The 24,522-nt window shown below is 46.0% G+C and overlaps 2 protein-coding genes across 2 annotated transcripts in view; one reads left to right on the forward strand and one right to left on the reverse strand.

Annotated features, from left to right (window-relative positions):
- Positions 1-230: 230 nt before the first annotated feature.
- On the reverse strand, positions 231-1,018 carry LOC149336429 (uncharacterized). Its single transcript, XM_089554713.1, has one exon. It carries the CDS (start codon positions 808-810, stop codon positions 379-381), a length of 432 nt encoding a protein of 143 aa, XP_089410839.1. The 5' UTR covers positions 811-1,018; the 3' UTR covers positions 231-378.
- A 5,774-nt stretch (positions 1,019-6,792) lies between these two features.
- The window catches only part of GlnRS (Glutaminyl-tRNA synthetase), a 33,805-nt gene continuing 16,075 nt past the window's right edge, over positions 6,793-24,522 (forward strand). Inside the window, exons 1-8 of the mRNA XM_089552891.1 lie at positions 6,793-6,950; positions 7,161-7,314; positions 10,455-10,640; positions 11,918-12,048; positions 15,377-15,446; positions 19,264-19,424; positions 22,251-22,437; positions 24,073-24,260. Of these exons, the coding sequence (XP_089409017.1) occupies positions 6,816-6,950; positions 7,161-7,314; positions 10,455-10,640; positions 11,918-12,048; positions 15,377-15,446; positions 19,264-19,424; positions 22,251-22,437; positions 24,073-24,260 (1,212 nt within the window). The 5' untranslated portion in view covers positions 6,793-6,815. The remainder of the gene's footprint in view (positions 6,951-7,160; positions 7,315-10,454; positions 10,641-11,917; positions 12,049-15,376; positions 15,447-19,263; positions 19,425-22,250; positions 22,438-24,072; positions 24,261-24,522) is intronic.

Here is a 24,522-nt window from a genome sequence, read left to right on the forward strand (position 1 = left end):
TTGACATCGTCATTCCCTTGCCTGACATGCAGTGAAAACCCTTTACAGTGTTCTGCAACTTTATCGTAGCCATCTTGGGAAATTTTCCCGCCTCCACCGGTGGGAAAATTTTCCAAGATGGCTACGATGAAGTTGCAGAACACTAATTCATAATGTATGCTGCTTATTTGTGATGTGAAACAGCAGCCCGCTAAAGTAGGCAGCGTATGCAAAAAAATGAAAAACGCAGCTTTCGGTCAAGAGAGAGGGGTGAGGAACGAACGAGTATTGGCCCTCTTTAATGATGCCTACCAAAACGCGTGCACATCGACTTCGACCACACGAAACGCAGTAACAACATGACCACAGTGTGACCGACACGCACACCACAAAAGTATTTCAGGCCGGCACAACCCTGACGGGCAGGATACGGCAGTGGACGCCTTCGATGTCAATCTCCCTCTTCCCGATCAGGAAGTCCGCCTCGTCCACCGTCCACGTCTTGATGAGGTGCACGTACTCCACCCTCGTCCGCGCCCAGCCGCCGAACTTCACCTGGGGGCAGCGATCGATGAATCTGAGCAGCTTATGCAATATGTCGGGACAGCCCACGTCGAACTTGAATATCACTGTCGTCGACCAGTCGTAGTCGGCGGGGAAAGCCAGCGTCTTGTACAGCTCGTCGTCCGTCAGGTAGTGCGAGATGACGGCGTCCGCTTCCTCCGAGTCGTCTTCGCTGAACCGGTAGACCCTGTCGATCCACGGGTCAGTCTCGTCCAACCACGGGTCCAGGTCGTCCTCGAGACAGTCTCCCTGGTACAGGGCTCCCATGCTTCCGCCAGGCAGGAGAACGCTCGACGCTCAAGATAGGACTCTCTTTAAGAGCTATCCCCGACACGCTGTCTAATCTAGAACCCTGACGACGCTTCAGCTACGCGTGCTTCAGTCACAAGACAGTCGTTGCTGTAGTACGTGCGAACGGTTCTGTCAAGCAGACCTGCTTGCGCTTCCCACAACAAAACCAGCTTACGACTGCAACTAAACAGCTCTGATAGTGCCTAGAATGTACAGTGACGAGCGCCAGCGCTACGCAATGGAGGAGGTGGCGCCGTTTGCAATGAAAGCCCACCGATGGCGGCAGAGGGCGCTCTTGTCGGGAGGGTGCTGCCGCAGCAGACGACGCGGTTTTCTCGCTTCAAAAGGCAGCAACCTGGCCATTATGCGTGCGTGATTAATCTGCTTGAACGCGTATTTTCTGTTGACCGAGGTGCATTGTTTGTTATCCTGTGTGGCTGCTTGCACGTGCAAGTACCGTGTCTTGAAACTGGGGAAAAAACCCACCTAGGCGCGAATGATTTCACGACACAAAAAGAGACGAGGAGACGGACAGACGCCAACTTCCAACTGTCTCCTCGTCTCTTTTTGTGTCGTGAAATCATTTGCGCCTAGGTGGGTTTTTTCCCAAGTTTCAAGATGAAAAAAACCAACTAGACCGTCAACATGCCTTACTGAGTACCGTGTCTGCTCCTCCCCGTAGTTCCGTGGGGATTCCGTCGGTACTGTGCGCGCTTTCTGTGCGCGTGTGCTTCCCTTCTGAGTGCTTTCATCATGTAGTCAAATAATGGACTGCGCTCCCGATTGTTCCTTTCCTCCACTCGTCACTAAACGAGCTACATGGGATTGGGCAAAAAGATGTAAAAGCCAAAGTGACCGGGCAAAGATATGTTTGAAACAGAGAGGCGCAAAAGGGACGAGGACAAGAAGGAACGTGAAGCAACGGGACAGGCGCCAACTATCAACTGAGGTTTATTGCACCACTCCCTGCATTTATACGCAACACCCAACCGTATCACAAGCCAAACACCAGAAAAAGGACTAATGAACAAAATTACAAGCGATCGAGGTGACTGGCAGGAAAACACCTCAGGACAGTAGACATGTCACCTAAGAAATCAAAAAGCGAGTGAGATGAAGAAAGGGTCATCGGAGCGGCGTCGCCTGCGTGGGTAGACATGCGCTGGGGCCAACCTACCAAAATGTGCCCCGTTGAAAGAAGTGTCGAATGCTGTCAAAGAAAAATGGTCTTCTAGCGCTCTAATCTGAGAAAGAAAGTGGTTTCGCTGTGCTGCCTACGGGCCTGTTCCGGGAATAGGCTTTGGCGGCCATCGCAAGAACTTCAAACGTACGTGTCAAGTTCAACGCACGTACTCAAAGGCGACATGCAATGAAGATCCTGGATGAGTTGCATTTGGATGCCATCAAGAAGAGAGCTGCAGATAAAGATAATGGCTTAATTCCTTGAAGTATATATTCTTCACGGTCGAAGCCCAAAACCTGGAATGCCTCTACGCACCATCGTCTCGGAAAAAAGAATACGGCTACGGGCCTTCAGAGGCCTTAATTGGCACTTGGTGAGCGATGGCCCCTTCCTTGTGCGTACTTCTCACGTCGTACAGGAACTTGAGTCTTTGCCTCCAAGGAATGCGTATTGGTTCTTCGATTGGCAAGAACTTGCGCTATTCTATCCCTCATGAAGATTACGCCAACCGCGCGAAATTCAGTTCCGAAATAAAGCTGGAATCTGCAGTGACAGTTGGCCTGCTTGAATTTTACTTGAACTCCACCGCCATATATCGTTTGAAGGGAGTTCCTTTGTCCAAAAAAGAGGCGTGTACGTGTATCGGGTCGTCTGTGGCACCCATATACTTCGTGACATATTTTCCTGTCAAATTTAATGCAAAAGTGTGTGTTTGGCTTCTGTGATACACGCTGGGTGTGGCGTATAAATGCAGGGAGTGGTGCAATAAACCTCAGTTGATAGTCGGCGCCTGTCCTGTTGCTTCACGTTCCTAATTCTTGTCCTTGTCCCTTTTGCGCCATTCTGTTTCAAACATGGCTACGAACCAACTAGCCCAAACCAAAGTGCTTCCAGTGCAAAAATACTCGGTTTGTGCCGCTGTGTGAAAGCATAGAAGCTTTCGCGCAAGCGACATGAAAATATGCAGCTTCTAGTCGGAGACTCAAAAGAAACACTGAAATCTTCATTGAGCTGCCTCCATGACAGTTGCTGATATCACGAGAGCGAGGCTAGGGCCCCTAGAAATAGGGACCCTAGCGAGGCGGATGGGCCCGCACCCTCCTAAAGGCACTTTACACCTTTACACCATGTTACAGTGCACTAGAAGGGTACACTGTAACCATGTTGCTTTACACCCTCCTAAAGTTCCAGTGACTTTACACATGCTTTACACCCTCCCGACTTGCAGCGTTCCATGCGGCGGCTGTCGGCATCCATCGCTCGCGGGGCCACCAGGGAGGCCGCGGTTGGCTCACTAGTCAGTAAATTCTAGACTCTTGAAGTTTACTGATCGAGACGAGAGGTGATGTTTGCGTAATGCCATGAATCGACCGCAGTCACCTGGCAGCGAAATAAAAAAAAATTGTAGAGAAATAAAAGATCTTTCTAGGCTTTCCAAACTAGGAATATAGGATTTAAAGGGTCAGTCTACTGAATTTTATCGATCCTATTTTCTTTGCGGCAACCGATAGCTCTTTACTCAAATTACCGTTTAGCCAGCTGTGGTGCCAAGGAGTGCGGTAGAACATTTTAAAACAGAATTTATTAATGTGGGAACACATCTGTATGAGATGGTAGTCTCATCTGGCAACCATCTGAATTTCTGCAGCGCGGCGACAAACATGGCGGCGCCCGTCGAAGCCGGACCTCTCGCTTCGCACTGAATTCTCATTGTTGCTGCCTTTTTCAGTGCGTTCACTGGCCATAAATGGGGCGCCTGTCTTTCGCTTCGTCTCATCTCGCCTATAAGAAAACATATAAGAGATAATTTTGCTTTATTTTAATAATTAGAGTGATGATTCTGCCGCTCCTAGGCTTAAGTGGAGAGTCGGTTTGTTTACAGCAATGGTTCCCGTCCTGACGACCAGATGGCGCCACTATAGGCTGAGTTTATTTTTGCGTCTCTGCTAGCATACGCTGAACTAAATGTGGGAATGTGGCTGCGTTTTGCGTACGTGTAACTATAAATATTCATGTGATTTACAGAAAAAGCGAGCGGTACGCCTTCTACAGTTTACTAGAAGAAAACGTGCGTTTCTCTGACATTGGGGCATACAAATCGTACGTAGTATATTCACTTCTGCTTCTACAAAAAAAGACTACCACTTTCTTGAACAAAATGAACGTTTGGGGGCGCCACCATGCTTTTTTACGCGACTTTTAACGCCGAAATAAAATATAAATTCCTGCCTAAACCGGGCGCAGACCCCTCGTTATTGATGTTATAGGGTGCCAACTACCAGAATATGCCATTATTTATACACTCATCTCGGTGAGTAGACTGACCCTTTAAAGATAACGGTCACAAAAAAAACTGGCCGCTGTCAGCCTCAGCGCTGCATTTATGAACGAGCCAAGCTCTGCTTCGATAAATATTGGAGTAAAAAAACAAGAAAATTGAAGTGGATGGACGATTAATGAACGAGAAGGTAACCATTTTGATTATGATAAAGTGATCGACACTTTTGGGCAAACACATGACGCGCCATGAAAACAGGACACACACATGTGTGTTCTTGTATTGATGTCCCGTTCTGGATTTTGCGCCAAAAATTGTCGATGAATGCATTACCAACTAGCCCAAACGAACCTGGTTCTAGTCGTTCTAGTAACGTTGGCGCAATAGACGATATGCGAAATGCGCAGCGCCATCTCTCGGCGCTCCGAGAACTAAGTCCTCCATGTTGGTACGGTACAGAAAACGAAACCGCGGCCCTGCGTTGGGTTAAAACGGCTGCGCTTCGTTTGAAAAGTGGAATGACGATGCGCTCTTACGCTGTGCTGTCCACTATGCATAGAAACTACGATGCGTGCCAGAACTAGGTGCGTTCCAGCTTTTCGCTTTTCTATTTTTTCTTTACTCTGTCCCAACGTTTCAGTAACAGCAAATGCCATGTGAGGTATCGTGTGTCAGCAAGCCATTCAGTGCGCAGCTTGCGCTTTCTGCTCTGATTTTTCACAAAGCTTTCTAGGTGATTTGCGTTTACATTAAGATACGGACCACATCCTTTGTTGCCTTTGATCAAAATTAGAAGACGATTTAGTGCATTTATTAACTCTCCGGTTGGGCGTGAATATATGTAGACGCATACTTGAGCAACGTAATAGAGAAGGTAATTTTTTTGAGCGAGCCTACGCCTGTGTTCCTCAAGCGTGTATTCCAGTCGGGAAGAAGTACGTTCATTAATGTGCAGGTAAATCGCGGCCATGGGCACTCAGTGCGCTCCATTTAAAAACCTCGATTGCTCATGCCGTGGCGTACTAAGCGCACTCGAAGAACCGCACGCACATTACTGCTTTTGTTACGTGTTCAATTACGTTTTTCCCGTGTTCGATTAGTTTTGGAAGGGCTAGCAATCTCTCTGGACCATGGGGTTGTTGCAAGATCCCACACATTGTTTTCTTATAATGTCGTACGTGATCGCGCCCGCATATGTTATGCGCATTAACGCGTCTTTGTGAAGCAATACATCCTACGTATATAAACTGAGGTGCGAATGCTCTATTTTTTGAGGATTCCTATACATTCGATATCTCCGGCGGCGAAAGTCTGAAAAAAAAAAAGCTACTTTATTGTGAAGGCGGGACGCATTTCCAAGCTAGAAAGTACGTGCAACATTGTACTGAAAACTCTTCAGGCCATCAGATTTTATCGTTGTGGCAAGCTGCAACAGCTTGCTTCGCAACAAAGAAATTTGTGTAGGTTTGGGAGGAAGCGAATTAAGTGTCGGAGGCAACCGAACATGCGAATTTCACCCCCGCATACACAGCTTGACCAGCGTTTCTAGTCCGTGCAGGCACCTACAGCTGTACGCTCTTTCTCTAATCAAGCCGCCGCGGTAGCTCAGTGCTTATCTGAAAAAAAAAAACTGCGTCTTTGCTTACAATATTTTGAATTATATGTGCCCACTTTACTCTTGTTAATATCGACTGACAACATCGCAATACTCGCTGCAACTGCGTCTTAAGCAAGACGCGGTTTCAACGAATTGCGGCGAAAACCAGCCGACGCCGGGCTCTGAAACGGTGACGCTGAAAACCGCGGATGTGCATTGTACATTGCACTAAAGGAATCACATTACGCAGCTGGTCGAGGGTCCTGTGTGAATATACTGCAATGCACGAAGCTCCTGGCGTCGGCGCGAACGAAAGTTCACACTGTCACAGAAGTTTGTCAAGACATATCTGTGCACTCAGCGCAAAATAACCGCTCGCTACCCCACCAGATGAAATCGCGTCCACCTGGGAATAAAATAGCCGTGATAATGCGTGATGCTTGAACCGGTGCTTTAATGCGCGAATTAAAATGACAATGGCGCAGAGTTCGACTTGCCATCACACTTCCCAGCGCCGATTCTGGCTATCATCAACGCCAGACTTCAAGCGAAGCTCAGGACACGGTCGGAGGAAGTTGGCGCTCACTGAAAGTACCTACATTTGGTAAAAGATCAGCAGTGAAAACAACGCAGCAGTTGAAGCTTGCCTGTTGAAATTTCACGCGCAAGATTCATGACAGCTATACCGATATCAAGAATGTACGCAGCAAACGATGCACCAGCTCGACGAGCTCGCCCGAGCCAAGATGGAAACCGGAAGTTGTGGGCGCGGTGTTGCCAGACCACCAAGCATTTTCGCATATCGTCTATCCGCCTAAACCGTGAATATTACCTTTCATGCATCCAGTTTCATTATATACGTGCTATATGTCTAGGGGCAACTACAAAAAGTTTTCTCGTTTCCGGTTCTTGTTCTAGCCAACATGGCAGCTTCTGTGAACTCGCCGATGAGCGAACGCGAGCGAAAGTTCGTTCAGATCGGTCTCAGCGAGCAGAAGGCGAAAGAAACTGCAAAAAATGCGGTCCTCTCGCAGAACCTTTTCGACGCCATCCTTGCGGTGAGTCTCAAACCGGGACGATGCTTTTTCTTTACGATCTTCGGGGCGCGCCGGCACGCCGGCTGTGCCGTTCCAAATGAACCGCGTGCCGCTTTCTTTGCGTCATCCGTGAAATTCGACGCTGAGGAATGTTGTGCAACGTTGTACGCTTTATTTACTCGCAGAAATGATCTCCCTGTGGCGAAATGGCGCCTTTCTTTCAATTGACAGGCTGAAAAACGCACGGACCAGCCGATTCCGAAGGCGATGGGAACACTCCTGTACCACACCGTGACCAAAATGAAAGGACAAATAAAACAGTACGAGCCACTGCTCATCGACTACGTCGCTACGGGCAAGCTGGACTCCGAGGCGAAGCTCACGGGTACGCAAGCTGCGTGTCACGAGCGCACGCTGAGTGGGGGCAGTTGCGCTGGCTTGTTTTTACGGCCTTGTCGTGCTTGGCAGGCAGATTTCAATCACCCTGCTTACGTTCGGCCTGCGCGAAAGCTTGCTTGGCAGCATTTATTTTTATTTTCTTCTGGGCATCTTGCGGCGTGCTGGGCACATTGAGGGCTTGAAGCTGTCGAAATTCAATCTATCTTTTTTTTTTTTTTTTGTCCTAAGTGTCGACTTAGAGAAACGGCGCCGTGTTCGATCAGTGCTGAAAATAGTAATCAATACCAAAACAATGGGTCCAGTCCTTCGTTGTCGTGCCTGAAGGTTTTTGCGAAGAAAAATAGTTGTAGCATTGGGCATTGAGAGAATTGTATCTGTCCTCATTGGGGTGGTTTGGCGAGGGAGAAAGTTTTCGTTTCATTTGAGGCGGGCAGTTTCGCTGGTTACTGTAATACTTCTACCGCAGAATACTACAGAGAGAGTTGCTTTTCTATTAAGGAAGCTAAAAGCAATTGAGAAGCCACTACTGGCTGAGAAAAACCAACACAGAGAATTGCAGGGAGTTTTTATGAAGGTGCTTATACGATTATAAAGATGAAAGCAAGGTGGAAGATTTCTTATAGATGTTTGTAAGCTTGGAGCTAATGACATGAACTGCATGGCAGCAACTGAGCGTTAACATGTTCAAGCCCATATTTGCTACCTGGAAATTGTTTGAAACAAAAATTAAAGCATAGAGATAGGTTAGTGGCTACCTTCAGAAACAGCCCTTTATTTGTATGGAAAAGAAGCTGGCTGCGCTAGTGCCTAGAGTTCTCATCTAAAAGTCCTTTGCATTACTGGCACATATGAGTGAAACGCATTGTATTCGAATGGTTAAAAGCACCTTCCGGAACTCACCCCTCTTCTACTCCTTGCTTGCCATCACATGCGCATAACAGTCTAGTGGGGAACATGATGACGGGATGAAGGTTCGCTGCAGGTACAAATGTACAGGAAGTGCGCATGCCATTTTATTCATCTTTGCTGTAGACACCAAGCTACTTTATTGAGTAATGACTCTACCGCATTGAAGATTGCTTCTGCAAGCGTCGTCTAGTGAATTTGTTTTGGTGTCCCTTGTTCTGTTTTTTTCTCCATTGTTCCAGGATTCTTCTAACTATGCCCCATCTATAACATGGTCACACACACATAACACCAATATAGAGGTGCTGGAATGGGTGCTTGGGCTGTGCTTAATACATTTTAGGGCTAATAGATGAAGAGTAACATGCTTGACCATTGACCATTCATCATGAAAGTGAGCTTGGAAGCTTGACATAGCTTCAGGAAAAGCTATCGTCGGATACAGCTACCTGCTATCGTGACAAAGCAGGGAGTGGCAGATGAAAGGGGATAGTCCCCTCCCTCGGTGATCGGGGATTATCCCTTTCCTGTATTGTCACGCTGGCAGGTTCATAAGAATCGGCCAACGCCATTGGCTGGGAGGTGTCCTTTGATGAGGAATAGCCGCTTCGTCTGACTGTAGTAGATTGTGTGACATAGTATGCTGAGTGTGAGCCTGCACTAGCCATTCATTCATGTGTGCTTTTACTAGGCTACCTGCAGGGCATGTCAACTGTGTCTGCGAATTTCAAAGAGCATCTAGTCTCCGCTGCTTCAAAGCAGGACAAAATGACAAAAGTTTAGTAATTTTGTCATAATAAATTTGAGTAGCCTCTTACCTTATTCAAATAAGCAGTGCAGTAAGTTGTATTTGAAGCATCACTCCTCTTATTTTCTGCTATTCACTTGGTTGGCAAGATTAATATGTTAAAGGGACCCTGAAATGATTTTGATGTTCATATTCTAGTGCAACAGAGGTGGTCTTTGTGAGTATTCGAGTCAAATTTAAAAGCTCTGCGTGCACCTTATAATTTACAAATAATTTTTAAAAATTGCTGCTTGCAATAGCTTGCAATCGTCATCGATTAGGCCAGTTCCTCGCCACACATCACATTCTTAGCCACCCCTCCCTCGATAACGTAAATGGGAAATCTGGGCAAGCCTTCTCATTGGGTTACATAGGTGGGATAGGACTAAATGGGATGTGGCGGGATGCAGTCATGACCTGTTTTCTTTCTTCATTTTTTTTCTGGCATCAGTGTGTATGAGCTAAGGGGGAAGAGAGGGATTATCATTTTTAATTGCCAATATCTTCGGTGCAAATGAAACTAGCTTAAATATTTTTGCGGTTTGGTGATGAGTGATGAAATACCGATCGCTTGTGTGCTTTTTCTATCCTCGGTAAATAGCATTTCATGGTCTCTGTAAGGACCAAAAATTCAGTTTTACTGATTTTCTTTTTTTTGCAATAGGAAGCTTAGTGTCCAAGCTGTCCGATCCCGCAACACTTTCATTGGAAATATCGTAAATGATTTTTACTGAGAATTTTATGTATCCCGATGCTGTCAACCACTGTCAGCTAGCATGATAGTGATTGCACGTGGGCAAAAATTGGGAATCAAAAACTAGCGTGGTCCCAACCTGCAAAATAATTATTGTACAGTTTTAGTGTAGCGTAGCGTCCTCATGCTTTTCCATGAGTGAAGGCGTTACAGCATAGTGATTTATGTCTTGTTGATGACAGTGTTAGTGCACCATGGCTGCCTGTTCAACCAAGGATTGGAGAATGCTGTGGTGGCTTCTAGTGACGATACAAAGCAGTGTATTGGTGATGGAAAGGAAGCATCGCTTTTTATCAAAAGTTGTATTGATAGAATGTCAACCATAATAAAATGACAAACATGTTTTAATGAAAAAATATGCACCTGAGAACTTATAGGTCATATTTTACCAAGACATGGTCACGTGGTGGGATACACCCGTAATACTAAGGTTTCACTCCAGAGCGTTGCTTCAGCTTGTTTTATGAAACTTTTGATGCCAAGTTATATAAATTTTCATTTTGTGGCTATGCATCTCTTGGTTCTATCAACATTTTCACCATAATCTCTAAGCACGTTTGACCAGTTGTCATTAATAACTGGCAATGCCAATAAATATCTTGGTATGAAAGACTCTTGCGAAAGTGCCACTTATAAGAGGCATTCTGTCTTGTCCGCCTCTTGCTTCCACCTTGCACAGCGGCCATGGACTACCTGCTGATGCACCCGGAGCCCCCACTTGACACGAAAGCGTTTGAATCGTTCAGCGGCGTTGGCGTTGTCGTCTCACCTGACCAGATTGAGAAAGCTGTTGAGGATGTCATTGCCAAGCACCGCGAGAAGCTGGTGGAGGACCGGTACCAGTTCAACGTCGGCATTCTGCTTGGTGAGGAAGAGGCACTGGTCTACCTTCTGTGTGGTTCAACAACTTTGAACACGATGTGTATTTTATTTTTATTTTTTTTTTCCGAGATCCAATTTAGTGTGATCGTGTTTTGCAAAAAAAGTACGGCCATATTGCCATAGCCTTATGAATAATATGCCCATGTGAAGTTCTAATAAACTTAGTGAGGCCCATTTGGTAGCTCTCATCATTGCAGCCATCTTAACTGAATGCCATCTTAACTGGTTTCTTCACCGTGCAAATCAGTGGGCTGGCCCACCTAATAGTGTTTCTTTGCTCTGCAGGTTTCTTTTTTCTTGGCAGCTATCGGATTGCAAACCGCAGAGCTGTGATGTCACAGTGTTACAAACAGGGCAGCAGTATAGGTGTCCAGATGCCTGTTGTACTCATGGTGTAAGGAATGTGCAGTTTGCTCAAATAGTACACTTTTGCAGCTTATTGAGAGGGTTTCAGTAATGATAGTGCACTGCCTTATCAGCAGGGCCAGCTTTTGTGGTTTGCGGAAATACAACAATGAAGATGGTTTGTGAGAAAGCCCGTAGTAGATATAGTTGGTCCAATGTTTTAGGGGAATCCCCCAAGGTGGATTAGATTTGTAATAAGGGAGTAATTACTCATTGGCATCCACCCCAGCGCAGTCATGCGGCTACAAAGGAAAGCTGTACAGCTTTCTCAGAATTCTGAGTTTTTAACTACGAAGTTTCTGAGAAAGCTGCATAGCTTTCCTTTGTAGCCGTTTGGGTGCTCTCAGGTGGATGCCAATGAGTAATTACTCCCTTATTACAAATCTACTCCACCTTGGGGGATTCCCCTAAAACATTGGACCAACCCAGTTTCCACTTCGAGTTCTTGATCAATTCGCTCTCGCCCTACCATAAGCTTGCCGTCCAGCTTAGCTCAGTTGGTAGAGCGACTGCTCCGATGAAGCGGTGGTTCCGGGTTCGAACCCTGGACCAGGACGAATTTTCTGTAACTACGAAGTTTCTGAGAAAGCTGTATAGCTTTCATGTGAGCCGTATGGCTGCGCTCAGGTGGATGTCAAGGTGTAATTGCTCCCTTATTAGTAGATATAGTTCCAACCTTCATAGTTCAGCTGTTCATCATTCATATGCTATGTGGCTGACAAAGGCTATTCGAATTCCCATTGGTTTTGTTTGTCACACCCAGTCCCACTGCCCAAGTCAGTGCTTTGTGTTGGCCTCCGTGTGCCGTGCAATGGGAAAGGAGGATGCGAGTTGTTTCTCCTTTCCGTGCTGCAGCGGAGGCCCGTTCCAAGCTGCCTTTTGCCGAGGGGAAGTGCATCAAGAACGAGGTGGACCTCCAGGTACTGCATCTGCTTGGCCCTAAGTCGGACGCTGACCTCCAGAAAGCGGCTCGGCCTAAGACCAAGGTGGGCGGCCACGCACTTCACTGCCACAAGTGAATGAGAGTGGGGGAGGTGATTGGCCCAGAGTCTTCTCTTAAGCCCGACCCACATGGAGCGGTTTTCTCGCGGAAAACCTGCGTACGGCCGCCCGGCGGCCGCCGCTTGGCCGCCGGCGGCCGTTCGTCGCCGACCAAGCAGTGCTAGATACGTTCGCCCGGCGGTCAGCCGCTCACCGGAAGCGGCGAATGCGGGCTGTCAGCGCGGACCAATGAGGGCGCTCTCTTCCCGCATCTAGCTTCCGCCCGCGCGCGGCGACAAACATGGTGGCGCCTTTCGAAGCCGGACCCCTCGCTTTGGACTGAATTCTCGTTGTTGCTGCCTTTTTCACTGCGTTCACTGGCCGTAAATGGAGCACCGGTCTTTCGCTTCGTCTCACCTTGCCTATAATAAAACTTATAAGTGATAAATTTGCCTTATTTTTTTATTTAGCGTGACGATTCTCCCACTTCTAGGCTTAAGAGGAGAGCCGGTTTGTTTACAATAATGGTTCCTGTCCCGAGAACCAGATGGCGCTACTATAGGCTGAGTCTATTTTTGCGTCTCTGCTAGCAGCAGCTGCCGGTGGCTCGGCGCGCAGGGTGAAACCGAGTGGGGGTGGAGTGGAGAGGGGAGATAGCATACGCTGAACTAAAAAGTGAGAATGCGCCCTCCAATAAGCAATGGCTTTAGAGTAAGCTTACAAATCTTTTTTTGTTTTGTTTTTGTCGGCAGCGGTTTGGCGGCAGCCGCCCGTTTTCCGCCTCTTGTGGTGCGGCACAGCGGCGGTGCGTCCGCGTTCCGCCGCGCCGCTCAAAATCCGCAGCGCAAGTTCGCTCCATGTGGGTCGCCCTTTAAGGGGGGACAAGGGTCTTAAAACTAACTTTTTTGTTTATGGCTAGAATCTCATGAAATTTTGCACACCGGTGTATTTTTCTCTTCTGATTCCAAATATGTAATCATAATTGAGCTGGTGGTCTTAGATCATACAAAGTCGAGAATGTAATTAGGTGATTTCTTACACAGATTTAATGAACATTCTCTTCGCATTTTGTTGCTTTTATTTACATCAATTGATAGGCAGAGAGTTCCCATACCCGATGACATTCTTACTTTTTCTATAAATGCATGTCATCCTGATATACTGTGTCAAGAGTAAAAGGTTGCAGTATTTTACACTGCAACTCATTAAGTTAATTGTAAATTGCCATTTATACATGGCCTAAACAAAAAAAGTAAGAATGGCATCAGGTATGGGAATTTGCTAGCTCTCAATTCATGTAATTAAAAGGAACAAAATGCAATGAGAAATTTCATTAAAGCTGCGTAAGAAATTACCTAATTACACTCTACAATTTAAAATAACTTTTGATCTGAGACCACCAGCTTAATTATCACTGCATTTTTGAAATCACAAGAGAAAAACACATCTGTGTGCAAAATTTCATGAGATTCTATCCACAAATAAAAAGGTCAGTTTTAAGACCCTCGTCCCCCCTTAAGTGAAGCTTTGAATGTGACACTATTTCCATTAGACATAGCGGTTCTACAATTTTCTCTAAGAAACAGCAAGCTTAATTTACTTAACAGAACATTTACCAGCCGCCGTGGTGGCTCAGTGGCTATGGTGCTCGGCTGCTGACCCGAAAGACGCGGGTTCGATGCCGGCCGCGGCGGTTGAATTTCTTTGGAGGAGATATTCTAGAGGCCCGTGTACTGTGCGATGTCAGTGCACGTTAAAGAACCCCAGGTGGTCGAAATTTCCGGAGCCCTCCACTACGGCGTCTCTCATAGCCTGAGTCGCTTTGGTACGTTAAACCCCATAAACCAAACCAAACCAGAACATTTACCTGGAGCGTGCGTTCTCACAATTCCCCTCTGTACACAATGTAGGTTCTTTTTTTTATGTGTGTGTGGGTTTGTGTGCTGTAACTGTATGTGAATAATCTACTACTTGTAGCTTGGACGACAAATTTTTTTGTTTTAGTACTAGTAGCAGAGAAGAACTTTAATGGCTGAAAAAAAAAAAAAGTAATGTGCCTCTATCATCCAGTGGCAGTGCATTTTTAAAAAAGTAATGTGGCTCTATCATCAAATGGTAGTGCATTTTTAGTCTGATTTGTAATTTCAGATGAGTCTAATTCTTCAGGACGCTATGTGCACAAATGTGTATATAGTGAACTCGGGGGGCCTTTTCTGAGGGTGTGTTACACCTATCAGCTATTTCTTTGCTTGAAGCAAGTTAGTATGCTTAACAAATAGGATGCTTTATGTATGCTGGCTAGGAAACGGAGTAAGTAATATTTCTTAAAACGGTCAACTTGGTAACACGTCCTCCATGCAGATTCCATCCAGAGGGAAGCAATGGCTCTGTAAAAAGACTGTAAGAAGAACCATTGCTTCCCTCTGCATTGGAATCTGCACTTCAAGAGCCATATCCGCATGAAATGCATGATAGTTTTGAACATCAGGTACACATACTTTTGGCTGCAGGCTTCTCCTGTTCGATTCTTATGGCTGTTGCTGAAACCCTCCTAGAAATTGGACACAGACAAAAGATGGCTGAAACTGAACATGTGAAAGCCAAACCTGAGATAATACCTTGTTCTTAAGGTTACACATAACCTGAAAAAAGTGGTCAGCAAGCACAGCGTGCCACTTGTTTTCTCCGTGCCAAATACGTTGGCAAAGCTCTGCTACTGGATCTGCAGTGTTGATGAGTGTAGTCACGAAAAGCAGCATGAATAACGGGCAGACAGGGTGTTGCCTCAGCGCCCGTTTAAGGGGCATGCGCAAAACCTAACGCAACAAGATAAGCTCGCGAATTTAATCTCGCATGTAACATAGTGCAAGTGCGTGCCACGTTTTCAAAAGGCAAAGATGCTGGGCGGAGGTGCAAGTACTGAATCAAGGCTATTGCTGGAGGCCGTCCACATACACAAAAAGGCAGACCCGTGCATCAGCAATGCTTTGATATTGTTGTACTCTGTCAAGCTCGGTTTTCTTGAAAAGTGTACGAAAAAGGAGCTGAAAGGCTTTTTGGTTGCTGTTGCTTGATGCATTTTGTTCATTCATATCTTGTTCACATCATAATCATTTCTTGTTGCTTGTTACAATTAGATAAGTGAGTGTGAGCCATGACAGTAGCATGTTTACGGCTGGCACTGCCCCATTGTGCGCACGTGATGTGATAAAGCCTTGGAATGCCATCCCTGGAGTGTCAAATAAACTAGTTATTAGTAGTGGTCTTGCCTCTTTTGCTGTGCAGAGGCTGCACATGAACTGGAACTAAAACCTGTGGTCTCTAAAATTTCAGGGAGGCAAGGAGCGCCCTAAGACATGCTCCCCTCGTGACACATTGTCAGTGGAACTGCAGCCAAGTATTGGTGAGCTCATGACTTCCTATAGATGCTCACAATTTTGTTTTGTTGGTTGACTGACAGTATGTGTGTGTACCGGCTACCTCAAATGCCTGAGATGCACTGGGGTTTATACTAGCCATTTTATGGTCCCTGCACTTGGGAGTAGATTTGAAGGTTCTGCAAAGCCCGCACATTTAAAAAAAAATAAATTCATAACCTCACTCACGTGGCAATCGGTCTCTGGCAAAAAGACGCAGCAACAAGGTATGTGACAGTGTATGCATTTAGCATTGCCTTCTTCATTTCCTCATAATCTTCCGCTGTTTTCCTCTGTGCATTACACTATGTATTGCTTTATGTCTTAACGCTCTTTTCTGCAAGCATGCTCTGTGTTAATGTGTTCTTTTTTTTTCTTTCATGCTGCTCTTTGTGCTTTCATCTCCACAGCTTCATTGTTTGTGCTTTCTCCTTCCTTCCTTCCTCTCTCATATCATCTGAATTCTGTCATGCACTTTATAAAAACCATGCTGCGTGCCTCTTGCTTGCCTGGAATGAGTTAGCAAGGTCAGGCCTCGGTCACCGGCGAAAGACGATGCATTCCACAGCGTCGGGTAAGGGGCCGTGCACATTCTTCGCTCTGCCTTTCTTGCTTCTTTTATATTTGCATTGCTTGCAGTTGACCAAGATTACCTGAAAATTAGGACCAGAGAATACCTTTGGTCCAAGATCGGATGAAACTGCAAATAGTGCAGCATATTATGTAGACATTATTAAAAGGTAAGACTATGAAACTGTAGAAAGGGCTCATTATGCATAGCCTTTGTTAAAGTTTACAGTCCAAGCTATTTGTTTCTGGACTATGCTGTTATGCATCACGAGTATTCCAGACCTCTTGGAAAAGAGCAACTCTCATCGTCATCTCTCAATATTACACGGCTCGGAAGCAAATCATTTGGACTCTGCTTTAGTTTCAAGAATTTCTATTGGTCCCGTAGTTTCTAACGTAAATTTTGCCGGATAATTCAAATCGGCGGCCTGCGCCATCCCGGTCAATTCTGAAATCTTGGATGCTATGTGGAGATGCCCGATCCCGATTTTCACCTGAACCCAGTGAAGCGGCAGCGCTGTGCACTGCAGAGAAGCCTGAATGTTGATTCTCCTTTAGTTGGCGATTACGTCGCCATCTTAGATTCCAGCGCAAAAAGACTTCGCATGCTTTACCTGGAAGTTTCACACATTTGGCTCGTTTAAACTCATTGAATTCTAAAACCACTTCAGTTGCCCTTTAATAAGCGAAGTGCCCCAGCACCAGTACTCCCAGTGCAAGTTCATGGTACGGCTCGTACACCGCCAAAGTGTACTCACAGAGGAGAAGACAGTGCAGCAAGGAATTGCTGTTTGACTGTCACGTGCTCTCAGCAGTGCATCAAGGCGGAGTCTAGTGGAGGCGCTGCCATAGAAGCACCTCCTACTCCTAGCAACATCGGCGGTGAAAGCGCATATCCTGTGATGCAGCCATCCTTGCTCCATGCCCTGACGCGACGCTTGACTGCGCGCCACGCTGGCCTGTGCCATTTCTTTACGTGGTGTGCCCCAAGCAGCACAGGTTTCGAAATGGATGCCTTCACTGCGGTCCTTTGCCAATACATTTCCAATATTGGGCACATTAGCTGTGCAACTGGGGGCCGTGGTCGGATAACTATGGGTACTAGCATCCCTGGTTACTTTAACCCTTTGAAGGTTTTTGCCGTATATGTACGGCGGCGGTTTTCTGTCCCGCAAGGTCTTTGCCGTATGGGTACGGTTTCGATCTTCCGTTTGAAATTTTGCGCCAAAAGAACAATGCGTGCTCACTGGGGGGTGCTGCCACCTCTTAGGACTTACAAGAAGTGTTTGAATTTTGTGCTGCCTTCTTACGGAGATAAGCAGAACTCATGTCTAGCTTTAGCGCGGCGGCACAGACTGCGGCAACACCCCTCTTGTAGTTTTGGTTTCGCCGCGTGATCGCAACAGAGTCGCGCGAAATTTGAGTTTTCTTTTTGTCAGCACTATCTTGCAGGGGCTGCCGAAGTTGATTTCTGTCTTTATTAGCGCTGCTCTTAGCTTGCTTATCACCGTTGCTCGCGAGGTATTCTCGCTCTCTGCGGCATTTTCCAGTTGTGAGTGATGCTGTCACCAAAGTACTGTTCCTAATTTTTTTTTTACTATTTATTTTCGATTATATACATTTTGTATATTCAAGATCCGCAGTAAAATAATTTGACCACCTGGGAAAGTTTTCTTCAAAATAATTCGAACCTCAAAGGGTTAAGGAATCGCAAAGTTCATCCTATAAAGGTAGCACGTTCCCACAGCGAAATTTTTGCCCGAAATCTTTTTTTTTTTTTTCCCTGTGCTCGGGCTATTCGTTTGGTTTGGTTTATTGGGGTTTAACGTCCCGAAGCCACTCAGGCTATGAGGGACGCTGTAGTGAAGGGCTCCGGAAATTTCAACCACCTGGGGTTCTTTAACGTGCACTGGCATCGCACAGCACACGGGCCTCTAGCATTTTGCCTGCATCAAAATGTGACCACCGCGGCCGGGATCGAACCTGCGTCTTTTGGGCCAGCAGCCGAGCACCGTAACCACTGAGCCACCGCGGCGGGGCTGTTCGAAAGCATGCCTAATTCAAATATTTTTTGCAGTCCCATTCACTTCGTATTGACAAGACTTTGCTGCATTGGTGACACTTTCTTGTTTGTGCCTCTAGAAGACCTCCCTAATCATATAAGTGCTGCTGTTCTCATGTGAACAGGGACTGCACAGAAGTTTCTTGCAGTGTTCTTGTCAAATGTTTAGTGAAATGCTAAAAGCCTGAAGCTTGGATTGGAATTGGGGACATCGCTTTAGTCCAGATGTGACTATAATTTAATAAGTACATCTTATTAGAAAAAGAACCTCATTCAAAAGAGTTCTTTAGTAGGCATTATTTGGCTAATTACTTGTCCAGTAAAACCGAGGGGAAACTTTTAAAAGCATTCTGGGCATCAGACAGTGCCCGGAAAGTGCAATTCGTCCACTGGAATGAAGAAAGCTTGTGTCCGTAAATTTCTCATCTGTTTGGCTAAGCCTGGACTGTGCATTGCTGAGTTGCGTGTGCGTCGTTGGCACTAGTGGTGACTATGCAGGCTGCTCAGCAGTTCATTATCTTTAGTCACGAACTGTTATCCTGAAATTTTCCTGTGGTTTTTAGGAATTGCCAAGATTGAAATTTGAGCTTTGGCTAGTTGGTTCATACTTGAAACATTAGAGGGCAGCGCAAGAAGACAGGACAGAGCACAGCACAAAAACACAGGATGGGCGCTGTCCTGTCCTGCGCCCGTCCTGTGTTTTTGTGTTTTTGTGCTGTGTTCTGTGCTGTCTTCTTGCACTGTGCTCTAATGCCAAAATTACACAAAACAAATTTCCATCTTCCCAGAGTCCGCATGTACATCATGACCCAATGCTGCTTTCAGAGTCTATACTGTACTTCTTTTGGCTGATTCTCAGCTAGTAGTTATGTAAACAGATCAGTACATTTTAGGCCTCTTAAATAGCTCATCCTTGCAAGACAGTAAAAAAAAAAACGCTTTATAAAGCTCCCATAGAATGGAGGCATCCATCTCAGGAATGGTTCTTCATGCTCATTTCACACGCCTGAGTTCAAATGGTAATGGGTTTCAATTATAGGCCGCACACGACTAAACGAGGCATTGTGTACGCATGGAGGCACCGTGAGCGAAGGGTTTATATATGACAGGATGACTTACTCTTACTCATACTCATACTTACTCTTCTCTTTCATTGCTTCCAATCTGATCAGACGGCTTGTCTGCCGACACCGGCGCCAACACGATGGAGGAGCTTTTCCGGACTAAGGTGCACTTCCACAAGCCCGGTGAGAACCACAAGACGGAAGGGTATGTTGTCACCGAGACCACCATGGCACACCTCAAGAACCACCTCAAGGTCACCGGTGGCAAGGTGGGCTGGCAACTGTGCAGAGAGAGAGAGAGTGTGTGTGTGTGTGTGTGTGTGTGCGTGCGTGTGCGTGCGTGCGTGCGTGCGTGCGTGTGTGCGTGCGTGCGTGTGTGCGTGTGTGGGGGGGGAGGGGAGGGGGGGACAATACTGGTTATATAACAGTATATCAGATATAAAAATGGTCAGCCGCGGCACCATCAGCTTTATCATGTGTTGTATGGTAAAATAAACTTCTTATAGCAATGCTGTCAAGGCACATTATTGGTTATAACAGTTAAATCTGGTAATTGAGTGTCAATCATAATAGAAAAAAAGCAAGGAAATGCTACAACCACAGCAGCAAAACCATGCTTACAACACAAAAGCGCGCGCGTGTGGGGCCGACCAACTGACTGAGCCGGCTCAGCGATGCCACGAAAGCAAAAGAACCCGTGACCACGCACTCGGAAACGCTGCCACCAGGCGCGCCAAGGATGCTTGAGTGTCGCCGTGACACAGGCAGGAGAAACGACAGATACGTTTCCCTAAGCAAAAGGCCCACGCAGAGAAGAAAGTAGGGAGCATGGTAGGGAGCCTTGGCGGAGCAGTCCATTATTAATAGGGGTGTGCGAATATCAAATTCTTCGAATACGAATCGAATACGAATACTTGGCTCCGAATATCGCATCGAATATCGAATAATCAAGGACAGACGCATTTAACCACTACAAAACATTTATTTGAGCACCCAAGAACATAACAGTTCAACTATCGATGATTAAATGAACACAAAAGGTGTGTGTGGCTGCACAAAAAGTATCAGTCTCGAACATTATTCTTAGAAGAGAGGAAATATCAGAGAAGATGGCTGGTACACAGCATTGATTAAGGCTAGCTTGCCATCAGCACGAACGCGTGTTGTTGGGATGAACATAAAAGGTTGTCGTGAAGGAAAACCCGCTGCTCCACATGGTCAGGCAGAAGTAGTTCCCTTCTAGCTGAAATGACTCCTCCGGCCACAGAAAATGCCCTCTCACTTGGCACTGAACTGGCACGTATTGCGAGGTACTTCGTGCAAAGCTCTGACTACACCAGCTTCGCAAGTATAGCCACAAAGAAGCTCACCAGCGTAGTCAGCTACGGCATGGCCCTTGAGGTCCATGCACATTGCTCTGGGCGCCGCCTTGTTGTTATGTCTTTGTCGATAGGGCTTGCGGACCGAAATGAACGCTGGTGCTCACAATGAATATTCGGCTAGATACGAATATTCGCGTCGGGTCGAATATTCGAGACAACACGAATACTTGGATTTCGAATTGAATACGAATACTAAAAATATAATATTCGAATTATATTCGAAAATTTTGAATATTCGCACACCCCTAATTATTAACGTTACTGAGGGGTGCGCCACTTGCAGAAAAAAAAATGCGCAGACGCCTTTTTTTTTTTGTTTTCACACTCTGAGCTACGGCTGGCACCGGCAGCGCGTACGTTGTCCCATCTTCCCTTGTTCTTCGCTAACTTCCCCACGGTCCCCACTTCACAAATTTCAAGTGTCCCAGGGGCAGGATTCATCACGTCAGGCGAGCTGCTGCATTGCTGCATTGGCTGCGCGCGCCATGCGTACTCCCAGTCAGTCGGTGCAGTGTGCTCGTGCAGCTAGTGCAGTTTTTCTCTTGTCAGCTGTCACCGCACCCTTGGTTCTGCATGCTTCTTGAATTTCCCGCAAGAATCGCTTCCGGAAAGCCGGCTTAATTCCTGCGACATGGAGGTACGCGAAGCTCCTGCCGGTGCATTGATGGCGGTGCTTTGGTCATCGGTGAATGGTAACATTTTTCCGGTCCCCTGAAGTTCGAATTAACGAGCTTTACATGCATTAGAACAATCAAACCCCTCTGGGTATTTGCTGTCAATAAATGCTCTGAAATTTGCCATCTTATCTTTTTTTCGGCACAACCCTGTTATATTAATTATTGGTTATAACAATGGTATTTTCATGGCACTTGAATATTGTTATAAGTGGGTCTGACTGTATATATATATGAGAGAAGCCAACAGCCACAGAAACCAAGGGACAGAGGGGATTTTTAATTAATGTATTTATTTTGTGGTGTTGTTTGATTTAGAATATTACTGAATATGTCATCGCTTAAAGCTAATTGATTAGAAAAGCAGAAGAAAAAAACAACTACATGCCGCCGGATCCCACCGGCGGCATGTGGTCTTTTCTTCTGCTTTTCAAATCAATTAGCTTTAAGCGATGACATATTCAGTAATATTCTAAATCAAACAACACCACAAAATAAATAAATTAATTAAAAATCCCCTCTCTCCCTTGGTTTCTGTATATATATGTTCACGCACACACACACACTTTTGACGCCAAGGACGCAAATTCAAAAGAATCATCAGAATATGTTCACGCTGCATCCCAAGATAATGTGGCACAGGGATAATGTCTTGCAGTCTACGTTGTCCAAAATCTCATGTGTTTGTTCATACATGCATGTTTCGTGTTGTGTGAATGGAAGGCGGTTATCCTTAGCAGTTCTTCTCACGTTAAAGTTATCCTTGGCAGTTCTCAGTGCATGTTAAAGACCAGGTGGTCGAAATTTCCGGAGCCCTCCACTACGGCATCTCTCACAGCCTAAGTAGCTTTGGGACATTAAACCCCATAAAGCCAAACTAAACCATCTTTGACGTTAGAACACTGTAATCTATTGACACTGGCCAACTTCAGTTTGTCCTCGGTGTCTGTCAGTGACTTCCTGTATTGACAGTGCTGTTGGATTTTGACCCTCGCCATAACGCAGCAACTGGCTGTCTCTTCGTGTCTGATTTTGGCAGGTGCGGACGCGGTTCCCGCCGGAGCCCAACGGCATCCTGCACATAGGGCATGCGAAGGCCATCAACGTGAACTTCGGCTATGCCAAGTCGCAGGGTGGCGTCTGCTTCCTGCGCTACGACGACACCAACCCCGAGAAGGAAGAGGAGCGCTTTTTCGCCGGAATCCAAGACATGGTGCAGTGGCTGGGTAAGCTATCTGAGGTGCCGTACTCTTGGCGAAGCTGTTTCATCTGCCAGAATGATGGTCTTCATTGTTGCCCATGTCGCCATAAGTGCACTTCAGAAGAAAGATCTCTTTTAGTGATCTGCATATATGTGGAAGAAATACCACCATGAATTTCATTTCTCATAGGCTATCTCGTACAGCTAGCTATCTCGTAGGCTAGCTGTCTCGTAGGCTAGCTGTCTCGTAGGCTAGCTGTCTCGTAGGCTAGCTGTCTCGTAGGCTAGCTGTCTCTCAGGCTAGCTGTCTCTCAGGCTAGCTGTCTCTCAGGCTAGCTGTCTCTCAGGCTAGCTATCTCTCAGGCTAACTGTCTCTCAGGCTAACTGTCTCTCAGGCTTATCTTGGCTCTTTAAAACAAGTTCACCATTACTTTTTCTAGAAAAGTCTTGAAATGATGGGACTTCATTGGCGCATATAAGTGTATTTCATAAATCTTATGCTTGTGAGTGTATCAGTCATTTTATTCAGGATGTGCAAAGCGTTGAATACAGCAGAGGTTTTTTTGTAATTGGAAAGAAGGGGGCAGTGTAAACGTAAAAGAAGCGTCTTTGCCCAACATCCTGGGGTATCGGTTTGCTGGTCTAGCTCTTAACTGTGTCTGTAACAACTGCGCGCCAATCTTCTGTAGTGCGCAGATGGTCCCTTCAAGGCAGCTGATGTTTAAAGCTTAGGTTATGAAACATACTATTTTAATTTGCACTTTTGCCATTCCGAAGATACATACTCGTAACGTCCAGCTTGGTTGGTCTTGGCCGCTTGTTTTGTCCAAAGCTTGTGTTTACTAGGATAGAGTGACTCCACACTTTTCTTTTTATTGCAAGAGCATTAAAAGTCTCATTGGAAAAAGAAATCTGGTGGAGTCTGTTATAAAATTCACTGAGTGGTCAACAGGGTGCGTGACATCATGAGACCACATGACATGGCCTAGTGCTGATTGGTTGACAGGATGTGTGATGTCGTGCTACCACATGACATGGCCAAGTTGGCAGTTGGTAGCTGGTAGTTGGCAGGTGTACTGGTCACGTGACATGGCCGGGTGAAGTCCCCTACATTTTTTTTAGTCTCTTGCATGGATTCATTTGTTTGTTTGCTTTTTTTCTTTTTCTAACCGTTGCTTTTCAAACTCTTGGTTTTGGTACTTAGGACATGCATTTATTTGTCTCGACTTTTTCCCAGAACCGAGAAAACGATGCATCAAACAAGACAAAGGAGAGAAGCAATGAGACATTGTCACGTCTTTTCACCTCTCTATTTCATGTCGTTTTTCTATAGCTTATGCATGACCATGTAGCCCCGTGTTCGATTGTAGCAGTATTCTTGCCTGCTCACTTTGGATACTAGTTAATTGGTCTGAAGTATTAGTGAGGAGGTATATAACTAAGCAAGATGAGCTGTTTGATGAGTTGGTTTGAAGTCTGGGACATTAGTTCAGCGCAATTTCATTGAGAAGGACATGTCACCCAGAAAAGTGTCACTAATGCTGAGCATTGCTGCTGTGCTTATGCCGTACCGTGCATCCGTTCTTGTGTAATGTGGCTCAGGGGAGTTTTTTCGGAGGAGTGAGGGAAGATCTTTTTTCCCCCTGCTCTCTGTCCACAGGTTATGAACCGTTCCGTGTGACCCATGCCTCTGACTACTTTGACGACCTCTACGTCCTGGCTGTGCGGCTGATACAGCGTGGCCTGGCTTACGTCTGTCACCAGACCGCGGAGGAGCTTAAGGGTTTCAACCCTCCACCCTCGCCTTACCGTGATCGCACCGTCGAAGAGAACCTGCGGCTTTTCGAGGCAGGTTTTTCTTTTGGTCAACAAGATAGAGCTTTTGTGAGCTTTGCGAGTTTGTGAGCTTATGGATGGAATCAGTGAAATGCTTAGCCACCTTAGCAAGAGAGCTTTAGTGTCAACGCTTTAAGGGATGGTTGAAAGAGTGGTAAACTATTTTCAGTGGAGAATAGAATAAGTTCTCCTGTTGCACATTTTTTAAGCATGCGAGTGCTAAGCATTTGTAACCTTGTTGGTGGAACTGTATCCAGTGGGAGCAATATAATAT

This window comes from Amblyomma mixtum, chromosome 7 (assembly GCF_055824585.1).
Source record: "Amblyomma mixtum isolate Tamu chromosome 7, ASM5582458v1, whole genome shotgun sequence".
NCBI lineage: Eukaryota > Metazoa > Arthropoda > Arachnida > Ixodida > Ixodidae > Amblyomma > Amblyomma mixtum.